This window comes from Lepeophtheirus salmonis, chromosome 2, assembly GCF_016086655.4.
Source record: "Lepeophtheirus salmonis chromosome 2, UVic_Lsal_1.4, whole genome shotgun sequence".
NCBI classification, from domain to species: Eukaryota; Metazoa; Arthropoda; class Copepoda; order Siphonostomatoida; family Caligidae; genus Lepeophtheirus; species Lepeophtheirus salmonis.
In genome coordinates, this window is record NC_052132.2 from 23,903,357 (window position 1) to 23,925,539 (window position 22,183).

Consider the following 22,183-nt stretch of genomic DNA (forward strand, 5'->3'; position numbering starts at 1 on the left):
GAACTGAACACTATTGTAAATGTGTTTACATATTTTAAAAAAAAGAAGAAGAGTGGTTGTATCAAATTATATTTTCTAAACAGTTAGACAACGAAATAATATGTAAATGTTCAATTCCTACCAATATTAGTCAAAATAATTTGATGATCATGTTATATAATATATATATATATGATTACTTTTTAACCAAAAAAACAATTATATTTTCAATTATTCAACTATTGCAGAAGGTTATAAGCATATTAATGTGTTCCACTTCGATGGCAATTAACAAAAAAAAACAAAAAAAAAAACCATAAAACCAATATATGGCCAGCATTGAATACTGTTCCAGATCTATAATCAAGATCAAAAATATTCAAAATTTAATTGATATTTTTTCATTTAATATATTAGGACTTTTTTTACTACATATTTACTTTGGATGCATTTAGATCTATAAATACATATTCACATGTCTATGTGTGTATTTATAAAATAAAAAAAATCATAGAGAAAGTTTCTTCAGGATTCGTACAGTAAATTTTGAGTAGGCAAAAAAATTCTTTTTACTATTATTTTTTAAAAGAAGAAAACCAGTTTTTTTTTATTTTCAAAATCCTGAAATTCATTGATCCAAAATGTACAAAAAGAGTTTATATTTCTTGAATATGATGTTGTATACTTATATATGTATGAATATATTCTTCCTTGAAGCAAGTAAAGTCTTGTTTCCACAAAGGTATAAAAGCGAGACGTCATAATTTTTGGAACCCTTATCCTACAAAATTAAACTTTCTATTTTTAAGAAAAATAAGAAGTTCTTTGTCAACAAGAAATAATTACTTATATGAGGAAATCTTGAAAGCCTGTTAGGTAAATTGCATCATCCAACTTACACACGAACAACTCCTTTTTATTGTTTGTCAACTGTGTCTATTTGTGTACTTTTCACCTATATTGTATATTGCAACTTTTAATCCATTGGGCCAGGAGCGTTATTTACATAAATAAGTTTATTAACAAAATTATCAAGAGGTGCCCTGCCCTGTGGTAAAATAATAAAACTCCATGAATGATTATATTATTTAATATATTTATTATCTTTAATTTCAACCCATCGTTACCTTTATCGCATTTCTCAACCTATCATCCGAAAATACACTGAATAAAGTTCCAAAATCAGTTGGTAGTTATCCAATAGGACATGAACAAACAGTAAAATATTTTTTTTATCCGTGAGGTGTCGTAACAGTATTCAATTGAGTAGTAAACAAACCCCCACATAACATTTCCCAATAAAAAGTAGAAATAAATTATAAATAGAAACCTCCCTCATTAGCTGGGAACACAAATCATAAAACTCTTATCCACTATTTCAGGGGCATACTCAGAGGGTGGGCTGGAAGGGTTGTAGCCCCGCCCCTCCCCCAATGATATAATTTTTGCTTTTTAATAGATTTTTGTTTCGTCATTCGGGTAAATTATGCAGCAGAGCAAAAAATTAATATTGTAAATTTTTTTTGAAAAAAATTAATTTTTGGAATTTTTTCCCAAATAAATCAATTTTCTGTGAATAACTATTGATTTTTGAGTTTTTTTTGTTTTTAAAAAAAATGTAATATTTGAAAATTTAATTGTTAAATTTTTTTCCAAAAAATTTAGTCTTCTGTGAATATCTATAGACTTTTGACAGATTAAAAAAAATATATATTTATTGGAATTTTTTTCCCAATAATATTTTTTTTGTGAATAATTATGGATTTTTAACACATTTAAATAATAAAAAAATTGGATTTTTTAAAATTATTTTTTATAAAAATCCCCCTCCCCCAAAAAAACAACCCATATATATATATATAATCCTGCGGATGGCCCTGTATATATATCCAACATACGAACATTTAGTTATGTCAGCCTCTACCATCACTCCTATTTACAAATACAAGCACAGTTGTGGAACGAAAGACACTCTGTAGTAGAGGTACACCTTGATTTGTTAAAAATATGGCATTATTATGGGACGAGTACGAGATTTATTGTTAGTTGCAAGGGTTTTTTCTTCTCTAAAGTTATTATCATTATTATTTAATTTTTGAGGAGAGAACATCCAAGTTAAATTTAAATAAGTTATTTTTGCTCTTTACAAAATAAAAACTATGACAGATTTTTTGACAATTATGTGTTTTTTTTCGATTTAATGAAATCACGACAAATATAAACACATTTTATGGTCTATGATTTAATAATACTAGAAAACCTGCCTTGATATGAAAAAAACTAAAACCTAAAAATAAAAATCATTTGTGAACTATACATTAACCACTTTAGATTTGGATATTGAACCATAGACTATTTTGTTGTTGTCTTGCGGAATTATTTTTATAATTAGATCCTTCACATACTAATCTTACTAATGATAAAGAAAGCTCTAATGGAGAATAAATTTCCAGTTTTTTCTAGATAATTGCTGGTACGCATACATTTCTACACATGGTTGTGACACTTCCCTCATTAACCGGAATAGAGTCATCCGAAATGTTAAATTAATAGTTAGCTCAATGTTATTTAGTTTTTGCTCATTCCTAACCATAGAGTACTACTTAAAAGTACATGATATATAGAATTGAGCTGATTAGATGGATACTGCTCCTTTGAGTGTAAATAAGTATTATTAATTTAAAAAAATCATTATTTCCATACTCCTTATTTAAACTTTGGACGTCATTTCTTTTATTGTATCTCAGAACCGTTACTCCAAATATAAACAAAAAAAAGCCCAAAAATATGATTAGTAGTTTGTCAATTCTTTCAAACTATGAAATTATTATTTAATAATTATTTTCACTTGTTTATAACTTAAAAAACAAGCGCTAATTCGAATTCAATCAATCATTTTTTACGAATAACAAGAAAATAATGGAAAAAATCGACAGTTGACAAAAAAAAAATAGAATGTACATTTTTATGTTATGAAAGTAATGTAGTGAACATGCAGTTTTTTTAATTTATTCCCGCTTATATAAGACGCCAGGAGTTATGAGTAAAAAACAGGTTACGTCAGACGTCACTGAAAAAAAAAGAAGATATTTTTAGATCTTATTCTTTTTTTTTAATGTTTCTTTAATTGGTCACATGGAATTGTACTGATGAAGTATTAATAAATATTATAGTATTACATTTACTCCATCTGACCCAAGCAATCTTCTTTGAAGTCTGCACAAATAAAGTACATTTCCTTCTCTCATTGAGTTCAAGAGAATAATTTCTCCCGAACGCGTTGTCCATTAAACTACGTCGTTCCATAAAATCATTTTGTGTTCTATTTTAATGCAACTTAAAATAATTATAAAATGGAGTTAATAGAACCTACTACAGGTAGTAAATGACCTTCAATTAAATTATTTAAAATGTTTTTTTAAAAGTTAATTAAGTAAAAAAAATATAATTGAACTCTTTTATTTTATATTTGTACGTGATTTTAGCAACAACCACTGCACAAAAACATATACACATGAATATAAATGTATTTAAGCTTCAATTGTGCATTGTGATTCCAGTTTTTTTTTTTTTAAATACAAAAAATTTCCTTTTAAAATATTTCTTAAAATATTTTTAGGTGATTGTTTTCTCTCTTAAGCTACCATTTCTTAAGCTTTTTGGGAATTTTTTTTTTTTGTAGGTAAAGTTTTATGGGATTCTTTAAATTGAATATTATATGTTATTATAATGATATAATTAAAATTATTTATTTTACAAAATTTTGAATATCATTCTCACCAGGTAATTTCTGAACATCTGCACCATAGGTGGACAAAGGGGCCATAAAAAGTTGTTCGATTACGCTATCAATAATATGTGATGTAATTTTATATACTGTTGCCTATTAACTCCCCCTCTTACGGCATAGGAACTATCTGCATTTGTCTTTTCTCGTTTAAAAGGGTGATGTGTTACATATTCCAACGTGTGGTTTAAAAAAGATTAATTATTAGTTCTAACCAAAATAAAAGGTATGCCCAACAGCCAAAAGGACAACAATTGTGCAAGGAAATTAAATGTAAATAATTTTATCTAGAGTAGATTTCTATATGTAAACTTTATACCAGTGCGCCTAAAAAACAAAAATCAGTCGACAGCCAGTTTAATCTTGATGAATGTTATTAATTATTTTATAAATAAGTCTTCTTATCATACTATTTCTCAACTGACAAACAATGAAAAAAACGAAAATATTTCAATTGTCAAAGCAAAGATCGCCTTCAAATATTCCCTTTAATATTAGTGTGTACAAAAAATATACACCCCCGGTATGTAAAACAAATAAAGAAAGCATGATAATATCATAAATAAATAAATATTTATAGGTAATGAAGGGATCTGTGTAAAGAAAAAACTTAGTATAGCGATTAAAAGAGGAAAAACAGATGACGCGTGTACTCTTTCCTCTATTTTTGTTCATTATTTAATCAGTCGTTAGGGTGTTAATATCATTTTCTAAAAGAAGAATTATCGTCAATCTTTGACGTAAATTAATTTAAAAATGAATAATAAAATAAATATACATAAATTTGAATATAATTACAATATTTGTCCTGTACTCATGCTATTCTACAAGTAGAAGGTTCTTTTCTTTATATCAGTAATTCTTTTGCCCTTCAAAAGAATAACGGGCGTCTGAGATTAATTAGGGCCTTAATTTAGTAACTTCAAATGTGTAGCTCCTACCTCCAACTCGTGCTCTTACATAATCCCATCTCTAGTTATAGGGAGTTCGACTGTTAAAGAGTGCAAGGAAATGGGGATATCAAGACATGTGGTACTATTGCAAGGGCGCCTATGGGATTAATATTTATTTTTGTTTTTTTACTAGAAACTTTATTTTCAGTTAAAATTTTTGGGAAGAGGCTAAATTTAAACAAATACTTTAGTTTGAAAGAATAATAGTTTTCTCAAAAATTGTGATTTTGAGAATATGGACAAAATTGAGTATCAAACTGTCATTAGGTATTTGTAGTCCAAAAGGGTCTAAACTTTGGTGAGTCAATGTCAATAGATGCTAAATAGATGTGACTAGCTTTTATTTACATGTACTGTCATCCTCATGTTGATGTCGGTCACTTTTCAGACAACCCTCGTATATAAATAAAGGAAGAGGGACTAACCAGAAATTGTATTCCTGTCCTCTTGGAAAGGGAGCATAAGTATAGTCTGTATAACCATGACATATCGAGTGAGACGAGGAAATGGATAGCTCACAACAGAATACATTTATTATTTTTGTGTTCGCGAGGTAACGCCGTGGAGTGAATGCTTCTAAATCATTACAGTTAGCTACAAGCAAACAGTTTTTTCTTACATTTCTTACAGTTATTCTCATTATTTCTTAACTTATAATAGGTGACACATTTTGCAAATGGTGATATGCTATAATATTACAAACATGATTAAATAATGCCTAAATTATATCATTTGCAATAAAGAAATATCACAATATACATATATTTCACGAAATGACTCTTTAATGATTCGCTATTATAAGACTTGCTTAAATGGGTTAAAGAAAGTATACACTGATATAGCATGCAAAGCATTAACAGGTTCTTTATTCCCTCTTAAATTAGTTATTATATAAGTACATATATCAACATCAAGGAATTATTTCTCGTAGTTTTGTAATATTGATAATTATTTATACAAGTATTCTGCATTTTGGTATACACTATAACGTTAATCCAATGGATAGTTTGTTAGTTAAATCCAGTCTTAGAGTCGGTCACACTTTTTCAATTAATTTCTTTAAAAAAATCTGTTCAGGCGTTTATTTTTTTAAAACAAAACGTGGATCAATTTTTGTCCAAATATTGTTGGCTACGAAAAAACTTTTTCACTCGGGAAATGTCAATTTTGAGATATCACAGAAAACGTCACACCACCATTTGACGTATGGAATTTAGTATTTCTTTCGAAGTACTGCAATCACATTTATCCTATTGCAATGACTTATGATTAATAGACCGATAAGTAGTACTATTCAAATATTGGGGTCCAGGGCGCCCAGTGATTACGGCCCTTTTTCATATAATTCAATTAAAAGGGTGCATTAATTGACAAATAGATGCATTCACATAGGCGTCCGCAGGAGGTGGGCAAGAGGGAATGTACCCCCTCAAATATCCAAATTTCCATAAAATTTAAGTCTAAAAAAATATTCATACAATTTAATTTTCTGTGAATAGCTATGGATTTTTGAAATTTTTTTCCAAAAAATTTAATATTTGAAATTATTGTAGAAACAATTATTTTTTCTTGTCAATAGCTATGAATGGATTTTTTAATCTAACAAAAAACTAATATTTGAAATTTTTTTCCAAAAAAAATAATTATTTTGTGAATAGCTGTGGATTTTTGAGATGTTATTCGAAAAAATTTATATTTGAAATTTTTTTAAAAGAAGTTCAGTATTTGCAATTTCATTAATAAATCAAAGTAAAAATAAGAATAATAATAATAGATAAATATTATCCTGTGGACGTCCCTGATTCATGGAGGTTACTAGGTTATTTATAGTCAAGTATTATTCCCTAACATCTCCGAGTGGACAAAACAGTATTCCACATTTGGCTTTAGCCTTGTTCATGTGATAAAAGATGTATTTGAAGAACAATATAAAAAAAAGTCAAGAAATGAATCCCCTTTAATGATTTTTCTGTCAATCGTTCATTTTTCCCAGTTCAATCGCTTATTTTCCGCTCAATATCCAATTCTGGTTTAATATAATACGATCTGTATTCCTGAAATAGTTTTGTTTCTTTGTAATTTATTTATAAAATAGACACTTTTAAAACTAAATTGTTCATTTATTAAATATTATAATGATTATTTTGATTTATAAATATGCTCTACCATAAAAATATAAACTTCTATACAATAATTGTTTTTTGTTAGCAAGCCCATAAATTTTCTTCAACTTTTATACATTTATTTTAAAACTTATTTCATCGAAAGCCTACACTTTCAATTGTATTAAAAGCTTAAATGTTTCTAATATTATTAAAAAGCAATTAAAGTTAATACCATTTATTTTATGGGATATTTAAGTTAAGTTAAGATTTTTCATTTCCTCTGTAAATAAATATTTGTTATTGTATACAGAAAAAAATAATTATATAATTGAAGTAAGAATAAATTTAAAAAATTGAAAACAAAATGAAATATTTGATTATTTCTAATAAAATGTATTAAAAAAAAATCAGATATGAGTAATTAAATTAAATTATGGACATTGATGTCCCCTGGTTGAGGCGTCTTCAGGGGGGCTAGAGTCGCTGTAGCCGCCCCCTCTGTAATGTAGCATTACAGTTTATAGTTATTTCTGTCAGGAGAAATTTCGTCGCTCAAAATTACCATATTTTTTTGACATTTTCTCATGTGTATTTCTTACGCTCAATGCAATCTAGACAATATTCATATACCGCTTCTCTACCGATATATATTTTTCCCATCAGTTTTATTTATATTACTCTTTGATAAATGTATGTTTATATAAGGTTAAATATATTGATTTTTGTCTTTATTGTGAGACGCATTTATCTTCATACATTGTAAAATCTGATTTATATATAATATTCCTGGCACAATGGGATGTCTTTTATACATTATATATATATAAGATTTGCATTCTACCTAATTTCTATTATTTTCAATATTTTTTTGTATACTTACGAACCATGAAGTTTTACAAAATAAAAGCTATTCTTCATCATTTGCTTATATCATATCCTGACGATAAATCGTTATAAGTAAAAAATTTAAAAACACTTTACATGTCATTTTTGAGAAAAGTATTCGACAAAATATTGTTTATGTTTTTTTTTAGTATCATATTCTTACCAAAAATTTGGCCAACCCACTGCAACCCATCTATAAGATGTTTGTGATTCACCTATTGATAAACAATAGTTCGGCGAGTGAAAAAGTAGAGATATATTCGTGCAAGTTCAAAAAGTAGCATGAAAATATTTTATTAGAACACAAGAATGTCCTATCAGGTTTCGAATATAATTGAATGCAGTAGGAAATGACAAAATCAATAAAAGAAGAAAATCCCGATGTATTTTTTATTCAAGTACAAGTTGGGATTTTGTACAAGTTGCAAACAAAATATGAGATGAATCATTTTTAATGAAGGATTGTTTATTCCATGATTGATTGATATATTATTGGTGTAATTTTTGTCAATTTTAATACAAATTACTCAAATATTAATATTATGTTGAACACTATAAAGTTCAAATGCCCACAGTTGTATTACTTATAAATACATAATAACCATGTAATTTTAATAGATCAAAATGTAATGATAGTATCAGTTAATGTATGTTAAATAAATTATGTATTTGAAGACGAAGAAATTGTAGCTGTACAATTTGCTTACGCAAGTTGCAACATGTACCCACATCAAAACTTGTACACGTGTACATACAGCCAAATATTTCATAGACCTATTTTTGTGAATGATCGTCTTTTGTACACAAATTTATGCATGAGTTAAGATATAAGATTTTTTTACCTATAGTTCAAAATCTTTATTTGATTTAAGAGGCCCTGATAGGGCCTTTCAAATAAAATATATCCATTTCTCATTCTTTTATCGTACCGATCAATTTTGCCTAATTCAAATGGAATTTGCGATGCAAATAGTTTTTTATATAGAAATGAACAATAATTAGTAGAAAAATACAAGTGTTATCAATTCACACTCAACTTTGAGAAAATTCATTCTAGCTTGCTCGTGTTTTATCAGGTCACATTTGCCATTTTGAGTAAAAATAGATATTACAATAAGGGTTGTGTCAGTTTTTATTTAGAATTGAAGACTTCAGTCCCGTCTAGATCAGTCATGGTCAAGTTTAGTTCTGCATATCGTTCCTTGATTTCATTATTATTTAATTCCTGAGTACTGAACTTCCTTTCCTAAATTGATTCATTTATATTCAAAACCTGATCGAACATCCGTGTTTGCACATAAAGACGAAGAGTAACTGAAGATTTGTTACGAAGTTATAATGGTAAGTCCTTATAGAGCTCAGAGTAGAAGCATCAACATTGGTGTAATTCTTGCCAATTTCACAAGCTTAATAAACACTTCTATTAACCTCCAAAAAATTCTTCAAATTATTGAGGTTACCATGTTGATCTTCAGGTTTTTTTAACACACCCATTATATGCATAATTTTCATCACTAGTTTTAATATTGTCTTGCCCATAGCTTACTAGAAGTGAAGTAAATAGACAAATTAGTGAAGTAAGATGCACTTGAGCTCTACCCCCATTCCTTGCAATGTAAACAATGATACAAGTAGTGTTGGGTCGGTCTGTACTGAATGGATTGGACTGACTATCCATCGGTCTAAACTGAATGAGTCGATGGACCGCGGCCTGGACCAATTAAAAATTAGAAGGAAAAAAATGTGACGTCACACACCTTTCTTAAAATAATATTATATATATGATTTATGATAATTCATTTCGTCCAAATAGGACATTCCTATGTATCCGTAGGGCGGTTCTAGAATTTTAAAAGTTTCTCTTTTTTAGTGGTCTAAGTCTTCAGTCCACATACCGATGCAGGACTGAGCAACGTGACTAGGCTTTTATTATTGGTTCATTTTTTTATACGGACCGAGTGAGTTAATCATATGATCGACTCATACCGTTAATAGAACGACCCAACACTACATACATGTCGCTATGTAGACCGGTTTAAAAAAAAAGTTTGAGTATTTGATACTGATAAATGATAAGATAATATATAGAATAGTACGCTACTTCTCTAGTTGTAAAACTTTCGTTCAACAAGTTATTTCTACTTATATCAACATTTGTTGAAAATGGAACATATACGTTCCCATGGTCCTTTTATGGTCAAGTATCGGTCCTAATGACTGATAGGACTAGTCTTAAGACTGGATTTGATCGAATGAATAAGTACCGACATAACACTAATATTTACAATATTTTTTCATCGCAGATATAATCTAGTTGATACATTGAATAAAAGTTTTGTTTTAACTCTAGGCCGGTCAATCCTATTTGTGAAGACGATGACAGCTCCTTCAAAAATATGGAGAATGAACCACGGATAGTTGTTGCATTAAGAGATGCATGCAAATATTACGGGAAAAATGCAATGGAAAATCGTGTCCTCAATAATCTTAATCTTACAATTACAGAGGGATCCATGTATGTATTTAGTAGGTAAAGTTATAATGAAAAAAATATTTCTAGCGTTCTTTTTACAGATATGGTTTATTAGGAGCCAGTGGATGTGGAAAAACGACCGTTTTGTCATGTATTGTTGGCAGAAAAAAGTTGAATAAGGGGCAAGTCACTGTATTCGGTGGCTCTCCAGGAGACAAGGGTATTGGTATTCCTGGTAATCGAATTGGATATATGCCACAGGTAAATTGCATTATTTAAGGTATGTTAAACGATTCCAAAAAACCCGATTTCAAGGCTACAACAAACGTTACATGATGACGCTACCTTTTCTTCTGATTTCTATAATGCAAATATTTCCTATACTTATTCGACAGCGACAGAGTAATCTGAACTTTATGACATAAATTAATACTTCATTTTCTCCGCTTCTTTAATTCTACAATATGATTTATCGACAAAAAATATCACAAATGGTTCATATCAGATTCATGAAATTTCGTAAACGATAGTTGAAACATTTATGTATGTGAGAAAATTAAAAAAGAAATAAAATACTTAAGAAAATGACAAATTTGTACCTAATAATATATTTATTACTTATAAATTCCCTTCGCTCCTGTGGAGAACGAAATGAGTGCCCCTTCAAATTTTTAACATAAATACATTATTTGTTTCATTTTTGAAAATAATTATTTAAACTGTTATTGTTTTTACTAGGAAATTGCTTTGTATAAGGAGTTTACGGTCAGAGAAACCTTAAAATATTTTGGACGGTTATACGAAATGGAAACGGATCAGATTGATCAACGTATTGATTTTATTTTAAAATTCCTTCAGATAACTAGAGACCGTGACATGGTTGGTAAATTAAGGTAACTTTATAACGTAAAACGACGGCAACTTTAAAAAAACAAAACTTTTTATATTATAGTGGAGGCCAAAAACGTAGAGTTTCATTTGCTGCTGCTCTCCTTCATGATCCAGAACTCTATATTCTGGATGAACCAACGGTAGGTGTTGATCCAAGACTGAGAAAAAGTATTTGGAATCATTTGACTGATTTGGCATTAAATCGTAAAAAAACGATTTTAATTACTACACATTATATTGAAGAAGCGCGTCAAGCGACTTCAATAGGACTAATGAGAAACGGAAAACTTTTGGCGGAATCATCCCCTGAAAAATTATTGCAAATTTATGGTGAACCTTCATTGGAAGATGTTTTCCTTACGCTTTGTGTCTCACAGGATGAACTCAACTCAATTGAGTCCTTTAATTATAGTACCTCATTTTCAAATAGCCTGAAAAAAGTTGTTGAAGGAATATTTGGAATTTTTAGAAAGAAACCTCCTGAAAGCATTATGATATCAAGTACCAAAATAAGTAATGCTAATGAGGATGGCCATACTTCAAAAGGTGTATACCCTGTTTCCTATAATAAATCATCCGAGTCAATTGATTCTTACTCTTCCACGAAGCCTACTAACATTGATCCAAAATTGGTAAGTTATATATCAATTCAGACTTTTTTAATCCTTCCCTTTGAAACTTTAACAATAATTTTTTTTATAGTTATCTAATTTTTCTAAAAATAAATTCGGAAATCATCGAATACTATCCCCTAAAAAGTTGAAGGCCCTTATTATGAAAAACTTTATACAAATGTGGCGAAATATTCCGTAAGTTGTTGGTTCAAAAACTTCACTGGCTTATTTCTCTTTTTAATATACGTTATATATATATTTTTTCCAAATTTTGTTGTATCTGAGTAGTTTTTAATTTAATCGTTTTCTTAATTATAGAAATCTTCTCTTCATATTTCTACTACCAGCCATTGAGGTTTTACTATTCTGCATTGCCATTGGTAATGATCCTACCAATTTGAATTTTGGTATCGTCAACAATGAGTTTCCTTATGCCTCAAACGCAAGTAACTATTCCTGTAGTACATTGCAAGGCTGTGAATTCGAAAACTTATCTTGCCGATTTTTGTCCAATTTGACAAATCGGAAGGATCTTAATTTTAAATACTTTGAAGATGAACAGTTGGCTAAGACTGAGGTATTAAATGGTGAGATATGGGGCTATATGACCATATCTTCAAACTTTTCAGAAGCCTTTTTGGATAGGCTTTGGAATACTCTTAATGTGGATTCTGAATCACTATTACAGAGTTCTTTAAGGGTAAATTTAATCAAATATAATAACATCCGTAATATTACTTACAAATTACTTAAATTTGTTAGGTTTATTTGGATATGACCAATCAACAAGTTTCTTTTTCAATCAAAAGAATTATTTTTGATTCATACAAGGATTTTATTGGAGGTCTTATGACGGATTGTGAATTGCCATCAGAATTGGCTGCATCCCCAGTACGTTATGAGGATCCTATTTATGGTGTTGAGAATCCAAGTTTTACTTCTTTTATGGCACCTGGAATAATTGTAATCATTATCTATTTTCTTGCAATGGCATTAACTGGTGATGCATTTCTGTTGGAAAGAAGAGACGGACTATTGGATAGATCTTGGGTTGCTGGAGTTTCTGCTTTAGAGTATATTCTTGCTGTTATTCTGACACAATTTATAGTCATGATAATTCAAACTATCATAACTCTTATTTTCATACTGATAGTTTTTCAAATTACATGTAACGGTCCGTTATTATGGTTAATTGTTCTTACTCTGTTGCAAGGAACGGCTGGGATGACATTTGGTAAGCTTTGAAGTACTTAAATATCTTACAAATATGCATAATTAAAATTAATCTTCGTCAGGTTTTATGAACTCAGCAATATTCACAGATCAGTCAACGGCCATGCAAGTGGCTTTGGCATCATTTTTCCCTAACCTACTCCTCAGCGGAATCATATGGCCGTTAGAGGGAATGCCCTATTATCTAAAAACTTTTTCTCAAATATTACCTTCGACTGCGGCGTGCCAAGCAATGAGAGACATTATGTCTCGTGGCTGGGGAGTTGCTTACACATCAGTATATAGCGGAATTCTTATTTCAATGTCTTGGATAACTGTTTTTGTTTTAATTAGTGTTATTACTATTCGACTTACTGTATAGCATTTCATCACTATTATTCCAGGTAACACAAGTGATTAAATGCATTTTCACAGTATTATATATTTATATAGTTAAATAGAATTATTTTAATTTTACGAAAGTTACATACAAATATCAATTTTATATCGAAATCATAATCTTATAAGACTTAATTTATAACTTTGTTTGTAAAAATATTGTTTATAATAAATTAGTTGAAGTTATATACATATATAATTAAAGTCTGTCATTTAAGACTTGATTAATTCGTATGGATGAACGTGTGTAAGGTTCCATAGTTATAATAAAAAATAGTAATCATTACATTTGTACTGCATTTACTTTGTAGATAATTACATATGTTGAATAGTTATTGAACTATAAAAGCCTCTGCGATTAATTATATTCAATGTAATAAATAATTGAATTAATGTATGTAGAGTCATCAAACTTGATTTATCGACGTCTTTGAATCTAACAAAAATTAATCATCTTAAATGGCTAATTTATTTTACTAAGTACAGTGTCAGTTTCAATAAATGTATATATATTTATCAATCGACTGGTTGCTACTGGCTAGTGTTGTATCAGTCTTATAAAACTGAAAAGGCTGCAGTCCTATCAGTTCGGTCCTTATAAATATTTGCAGTCCTACAATCGGTATTTTATGGTAATTACAACAGCCGAAATGTGATAGTTTCTAACTAAAAGGGGTTCCTGTTTATTTCAGATTTTGGGATCAAGAAAAATCCGTTTTATATGAAATTTGCGTTTGTTCGGGGACTTTTTTAGTTCTAAAACCTATAAAATGGGATAACTTATTTTTTTAAGACCACTTTTTAATATTTTTTCTTTGTTTGTTTTTTTAGTATAGTAATTTAAAGAAAAGATTTTACCTCATCATCGATTATTATGCGAGACAAGATACTTGTAAAATTTAATCTTGGTCATGAATTTACTTAATTTTTAATCCGGTGATTTCAATACCGTAAAATTTAAATAATTGGAGCCTACTAATATTTTTTCTGTAACTTTTTTAATTGCAAGTTTGTAAAATTACCAAAAGTTTTAAGAAAAAAATAATTACACAACACTCCCTCTTCCCTCCTACGAAAAATTGTACACTTCTATTATATGATTATATAGGCATAATATGAATAAACTTATCAGCAACTACAAAAATTCTTGTCCAATTCAATAATATAGTTTTTTTATAATTTATTATCATGATATAAAGAAACGCGATATGATGGAATTATAGCACACTATACGGGAAGTCAGAAAAATTCCTAATACCGTGTTATGCAAAATCTGTAGTTTGAAACCGTGTTATGTGGGGACCTCCTGTTCGTCCTTTTATCTATATTCAGAATAACTTCTTTCAAAAATACAAAATGCCTGAAATTTGAATAAGGATATTTGTGGCTAGAACATATAATACTAAAGTATTACATCGATAACACAAAAATACTTGGAGACAATGGATATCAGAGGCGCTATTTCCATGAAAATTTCTTCGATAAACCATGGAATACTTAACATCTGGATAGACACAAGCCACAAGACCCCATTATTACACTTTTATAATAAATAATCATTTATAAAGTAAATCTTATAAACATAAACAATCATCTACAGTATTTATTTCTACGTAGAAAAGATAATTCTTTGATTTGATCAGATTATGGCTATGGTTAGTGATTTAATTAATTATTCAACCAAATGAATTTTTTATTGGGACTATTTCTAATGCATCTTTGTATGACATGCCATTTCGAGGATATGAGTAAAGTTACCAATATTTTTTTCAACAAAAGTCCAGATAATTCTTTATGGAAGAATTATTACTTTCTAGCAACTAAATAAAGGCAACAACAACAGACAACATATATCAAGACTTTCTCCTCATACATTTATTATAAATTTAAATATTACGTCTATGGAGCTCTCGGATCTCTTGTGCAATGGAAGGAAATATCGATGTTATAACAATTTTTTTGTAAATTTCTATGCATTTGTGAAATAAAGTATGTCGACTCATACTTCTTATAAATCTAACTTTTTTTTCTTCTTCATATAATGTGATTTTTTAATACATAAATGATTATATCCAGATGTTCCTTTATTTTGTATGTTGAAATTCATTTTCAATTTATTTTAATGGCATATAATTTTTTCCCCGTTGAGTTAGAATTGCAATTCTTTATTTTAGAATCCATGGATTGTGATTAATTTCAAATTAGTTGATATAAGTTTATTTAATCACTTGCTTGAATATTATAATATTTTAAAAGATTAGGAAGAATCTATATACTATTCGAACAATTTCATAAATTAGGAAATAAAGTGTATCAAGGAAAATGATAATGATGATTCATGTAGTTCTTGAAAAATTGAAAAAAAAAAAAATATATATATATCAATTCAAAAAATTTAGCTCAGAAATCTTCTTCTCATCTATTATTGATAAGAATATTTTTCTACATGGTAAATATAATTTAAAAAAAAGAAGTATCAATACATTATTATTATACATGTAAAATATTTAAAATAGTTGTTAAATCTAGTGTAATTGTTATTGTTAAGGGTGAAGAAACTTTTGGGAGGGAATGACTAGGGATAGAGAAGTGACCCAGGAGCTATTTACGATTCATTGACTACGCAGTTCATAAGCAGAGAAGACTTATTCATAGAGGATAATGGATATCATCGAATATCTTTTTAAATTAATGATGATTGTTCTTCATAGTGAACGTGAGATTAATCAAAGCTATATTCCAATATTACAATTCTGAGTACAAATAGGCTTACGGATTTCCCCTAAAAAATTGTCATTAGAGTCCATTTCATTAAAAGTTATAAACGCCCTCCAATCCAAATGAACCATTCCTTCTTCATTCATGGTATCTACCTTGGTATCACTGGAGTGAAATATACATGTGAGTAGTTATCATAATTTAAGAACAAGGATTAACAACATTTGTCATATTTATCACTCTGAAAAACAAAACAAAAAAGAGAAAAAGAAAGAATGTTGGCTACGGAAGCTTTCTGGTCTTCTTAGGATCATTCTTTGGGTCCTCAACCATGGGTGAATATCATACTTTAGAAAAATATTACACATATTTGATATTATGATATTTCTCTTACACCTATTGGCTATTAGTGTTATTCGTAATAATTATTATATTATTCATGAACTATTAAACATAAAGACATATCTGTTTATGTGTTAAGGGTAGTGCAGACATGTTTTTTGGTGCTCCTTCGTGATTATGGATTATGTTTTTAAAGTGGAATAAAGACTGATTTCTTGTGTAACAATACATCTTAGTGTGCTGAAGACACATCCTAATTATTGAAGCTACAGTATTGGCACGGATCATCGTCGTTCGCTTCGAAAATCCGTTTTGGAATGATTAAGGATAATGTAAATTGCAAAGGGATTTTCTTTGCTTCCCTCTTCCTATTCTATTTAATTCCGGTGTATCACCACGAGTGTTAATCCTCTGGGTTGCTACTCTCTATAAGGTAATAGCCAATAGGTAATATTTATATATCGTCACCTTTTTTTTTCTCTCCCTCTTCATCGTTGTCAAATAAATTGAAAACAATGTCTTATAGTAGTGTTGTAATCACAAACCTAAAGAAAACAAATGTAAATAATGAAAATGATCAACATTTAATGTCCTATTGGGCTGTAGTACTCTAGAGTACTCCCTGTATTAGTGGAGCTGTCACCTCAAATTTAAAAAAGGACTTACCATAGTCTTTTGAATATATATCAGATGGTACAGTCAATGACTAAAGGATCTAAAAAATTCTGCTTATTTGCTCAGAGAATTGATAAAAGATGTCCGTTATGTAAAAACCAAATGCACCCAGGCAATCTTGCTCTAATTGCAACAGAGGTTTTGAAATTCAACCCAAATGAAGTGCACAACATTAATTGGTAAGGACCTCATCGTCCTCTCATTAAAACTCGAGAGAAAAATCCTATGTAGAGAATCACGAAAGAGATTATATTACCGTTTGAGATTGATCTTAAAGACGAAAATGATAATCCGTTCAAAGTTGCGTTGGATTCCCGCAAACTCATCCTTTTTAGAATGGGTTTTTGACATAAAACTCAAGTTCTGCAATGGAAAAGTGTGTGAGAAGGTATTGCGATCTATACTTGAACTTTTTGTGAGGTCAACTCTTTTCGCATTGGAAATTCATCCACTACTGAAAAGTAATATTTGAAAAAAATCTCAATTTTTAATAATTCAAGATTTCTGCATTGGAATTCTAAAAGTTCGGATTTCATAATCAATGGAAAGGGAAATCCAAGGAACGTCCTTTCTTTGATTCCTTATATTGTCATATTGTTGATGATAATATGGAATTTTCGTAGACAAAAACAAGCCAAGACAATTTGCTTATAAGCGAAGCATCAGCTTATATTTCAAATGGTCGGGATAAATAGGAACAAGAATGTGTTGATGAGAAGGTTATCTCGCATGTTGATGGACTAAAGTCATTTACGACCATTCAAGATCCTATTAAGCTTAAAAAACCTTCTCTGAATGAGCATGTGGTATGAAACTTAAAAAAGAAAGATAGTGTATCCTCGTAATTCAAAGTAAAACACAATCAGAAATATTTAATTAGATTCCAGTCCATTTTATAAAACTTCTTAAAACAGTATTTAAAGGGAATAAAATTATCTCATTTAAAAAAATAGAAGGTTCTAATTATTACGTCGTTACCTTTATTGTATCACCCAACCTTTTCTTCTTTAAAGAAACATGAATAAAGATCTAAAATCAGTTGGTCTTCCCCATTTCGAAACTATTGTTCATTGTTTGTTAGAAATTGTTCTTAGCTTAACAGGAGCTAATTCAAATTCAAGCAATAATACTGATTAAGAAAAAAAAGTAGACACATTAACAGCTGACAACAAAATACAGTGCATATTCTTGAGTTAGTGAGGTAACACCTTGTTGTGAACAATACTATAGAAATGCTTTATCTGACGTCAGCATTGTTCATGTATGGTATTTTGGGCCCTGAACAACCAATTTTTATTACAAGAAATACCTTTTCTTTCATTAAGGTTGAGAACAATAGTAAACTATTGGATGTAAAAATTGGGACCCACAATAAAAGGACTTAAACCTTTGCTGTCTATCAAAAATCCATTTTTCTATTATCTAGTTTTATTATATCTTACACCCTAATATATACTGAAAATATTTTTTTACTTATTACATCATTATACAATCTTATTTCCATGCTGTAAATAATAAATGAATTATTACAACAGATAGTATAAGATATTTTTCTCTGATTATCAAACTTTTCTCGTACATAATTGAGAAAAAAAAATGTATAAATCCAGCCATTTTTAAGTATTTACGGTATGTATAAAGTACTTTAATTTCATACAATTATTACTGTTTATTTTTGGAATCAAGTAGTATTCAATGCAGATATTATATTTTTTTCTTATACTTAGACACTCTGTTTAAAAAATATTTAGACTCGTTTTAAAATTTACTTTTTGCAGTCTCGATCATATTGTCAATCCATATTGTCGTTTATTGCATTACACATGTTAAAACTTTTTTTATTGTTAAAAATAGTAACAATTTTAACAAAAGAAATAAATTAATTCATTTTTCATATTTAATTTATTGTGACAAGCGGGGATCATAATTTATAAGTTATATACACACCGAACGTTTAAGGGTGCATTTGCCAACAGGGCTTACCTACAGCTGTACCTCTACATGTATATTCTCTGTGGCATATATTTAAAAAGGTATACAAGGTTATGCCATTACGTGTTTACGATTGATATTGGACTTCCACCATGCTTTTTAATATTGACGTCATAGTGTATGAGTGGTTGCGTGTTTTGTCAAAATCTGTTTTCCTAACCCAGCAGTCGGTACGATACATCAAATTGAAAATTCTAGCAAGCCCGATTAGATGATGGTCTAACCTTGTATTTCTATTAACCTTGAACTTTATATTGTATGAGTCATTGGCGAATTTTTGTTTTTGAAATACAAATGGGTACATCGTTTATGGTTTTATAAATCATAATCAAATGTTGCATTTTCATCCTTTTTTACAATGTTAATAGCCCAAAACGACTCAGTCCTCACTCATAAATAAGCTTTCTGCACGCCATTCCAACAAATCGCCTCTGAACATTTGTACGAACAATATCATATTATAAAGAGGGTTCCACAACTGTGAAGCGTATGTTAATATAGGAGCGATATATACTTCGTATATCTTGTTCATAACATGCATCTAAATTTTGTTGCAACTCCCCTTGATTAAACCAAAAGCACTATAGATTTTTTTTTCAATATTAAAAATATACATACTGAACTTCACGTTACAAGAAGTCCCCAGCCCAAGGTATGAAACTATTTGAATGGTAAATAACACAAGTTAACAAAATGAACTTATTCAAATTTCTTTTTAATTCCACATATTTCAATTTTTGTATATTAAAACTTGATAAATGCGGATCTGTAATTATTTCTTTTAAATCAAGTTTGTTTTTTGTTTTTTTATTATTTTTATAGGTTTGAACAAAATCCTTATTTTGTAAGAATATTTAATCCACATGAAAGTAAACTAATTATCTACAAAATTGTATATATTCATTTCAAATTAGGGGGTCAGTATTTTATGTGAGAACATCCAATTCTGAGAAAATGCAATTGATAGATTAAAAAACTACCTTTTTTAAGGGTTTTGTTTGAAAAATAATATAGCACCGATTTTTAATTTGTTTTTATGCATTGAGTTCACTGATGCATAAAAATTAGTTTTTAATTGTAAATAATATTTGGATCTAATATGCCAAGCATAACAGCAACATCAATTTGATTTGATTTTTTTAAACATAAAATGTTTAGGTTTGTGTGCTGTTTTATGTAAAAATTAAAATAAATAAAAACAAATATAAACACATACACAATTCAGTTTAAAAATATTCTTGTGTCAGTCTTGATGAATTTTCTTCTCAATAAATTTGAAAAAAAACATCCCATTTATGTTTTAGCTATAAAAAATGATTCTTCTAAACGTTTGCAAGCCGTGAAAAAAAGTAAAACGCTGCTGTGACCTTATTTTTTCTCCAATTTTATTAAAACTTTGTCAAAATTAACATTATAACATAAATTTCAGATTCAATAAATAAATCATCGTTAGCTCAGACCACACGTTCTCAAGGTTCTCGGAAACGGCCCAATGCCTTCTTAACCGTCCCACTTGGTAAAGTCTGGATGCCCTCCTTATCTCAGCTATTTCCCCAGACAAAATAGTCTAAAGAGTTCAATTCTGGCGAGTTAGAAGGCGAAGAACTTGGTAGAACGCATATTACATTATCAGAATCAAGAAATCGATAGTTCTTTTGCTGGTGTGACAAGTTTCCCGTTTTACTGCCATATCTTTCATAATGCTGCGGATCGAGGGAAGACTTTGGTACATAGAATACTGATGTAGACCTTGCTTTTGACCCTCAACCTCTGATTGAAGATTTAGGGAGGCCTAACAGTACCCTTCCTGATAACAACGCCAAGAAACATTATAAGACGTTATAAGGACTTTTGCCTACCATCTATTGTTCATCGAGTTATGCTGCTTGGTTTGAGATAAATTTTTCTCATCTGATAAATTTTAAGTTTCTTTTTTAGGTTTAGCCTAAAAATCTTTGTCTATTTTATTATTTAAACTGTAGAATCAGGCACAAAAGTACACAACGTTTTTGTTCCGGATTAAGACAAAAGGGGATGATTTTGTTGTAATATTATATAATGAACAAATGACGTAGTAGAGTGACATTCGTCATTTTTTTCCAAATAAAACGCTTAAATAAACATAAACACATACATGGAATTAAAATATAAATTTTTTTAAATTTCTTGTTTAATAGTGTCAAAAAATAGTCTTTATAATTAAAAAATCTTTCTCATGAATATTAGCAATCAAGAATAAGTATAAAAGGACTTAACAATACAAAAAAATCGAGCACAAATTTCTTGTTATTTCGTATGCCTGTGAATAGTCAACATTCAATAGTAATGTATCTTTTGAAGTCGTCTGAACAATATATTCAAACATATTTTCTATAAGTTTTCATAATGCATTGCTTCTACGAGATTTTTTTTTTTTTGATAAAAAAGGATTTTATCATTTACCTAAATATATTACGATTATTTAATGTAAATCCCTCATACAATAATTTTTTTACAAATGTAATTCTTAGATTTATTTATTCCCGTTCAACATGCAAAAGTTCAATAAAAATGTAATACCTTTCTATTTCTCAGCATGAATATCAAAATCTAAGAGGAGAAGCGTCTTGGAGAGAAACTTTTACAATGTTATAAGAGCTGTATTTTGGGCATGTCTTTTAGTTCAAGAATTGCTATGTCAAGAGGAAGATATAGCACAAATGAAGATAGTTGTCATTGTATTAGTGTTATGTATTTTAGAAATTCAGGCTAGGGGAGGTGGTGGTCGAGGAGGTGGAGGTCGTGGCCGAGGAAAAATAGCTATTTTCGGTGGTAAAAAGAAGACAATAAAAAACTACGGTGGAAATGATATGATCCGAGATCATTTTCCTTGGTGGTCATTTGTCCTAATGGGATTTACAGCCATTCTTTCCGTTATTGCTATTTATATCACCATGTGCCAAAATAAAAAAAGTTGTAGTTTCAGCAATTTGTGTAACTGTTGTAAACATAAAGGAACAAAGACAGATTCTATAGCAAAAGGATATTCTGACTGTGGTCCGAATTCTCACCAATGCCCGAAAGATACATGTAATAAAGATATTTGTCATCATCATACAAGAAAATGTTGCTCTCTGGACCATTATTGTTGTAATAATTCATCTCCAAGACTTAATACA

General features: G+C 29.2%; 1 protein-coding gene across 3 annotated transcripts in view; it reads left to right on the forward strand.

The window, feature by feature from the left end:
• LOC121113574 (ABC transporter G family member 20) overlaps positions 1 to 13,497 on the forward strand; it is a 43,666-nt gene extending 30,169 nt beyond the window's left edge. For 2 of the 3 annotated variants that reach the window (XM_040707380.2, XM_071886717.1), the window contains 8 exons: positions 10,060 to 10,224; positions 10,284 to 10,443; positions 10,921 to 11,075; positions 11,135 to 11,705; positions 11,776 to 11,882; positions 12,006 to 12,387; positions 12,450 to 12,921; positions 12,983 to 13,497. In XM_040707380.2, the coding sequence (XP_040563314.1) occupies positions 10,060 to 10,224; positions 10,284 to 10,443; positions 10,921 to 11,075; positions 11,135 to 11,705; positions 11,776 to 11,882; positions 12,006 to 12,387; positions 12,450 to 12,921; positions 12,983 to 13,281 (2,311 nt within the window). In that variant the 3' untranslated portion in view covers positions 13,282 to 13,497. Of the gene's footprint in view, positions 1 to 9,821; positions 9,970 to 10,059; positions 10,225 to 10,283; positions 10,444 to 10,920; positions 11,076 to 11,134; positions 11,706 to 11,775; positions 11,883 to 12,005; positions 12,388 to 12,449; positions 12,922 to 12,982 lie in introns of those variants that run through there. The other variant, XM_040707379.2, reaches the window with a different exon arrangement.
• The last annotated feature ends 8,686 nt before the right edge of the window (positions 13,498 to 22,183 follow it).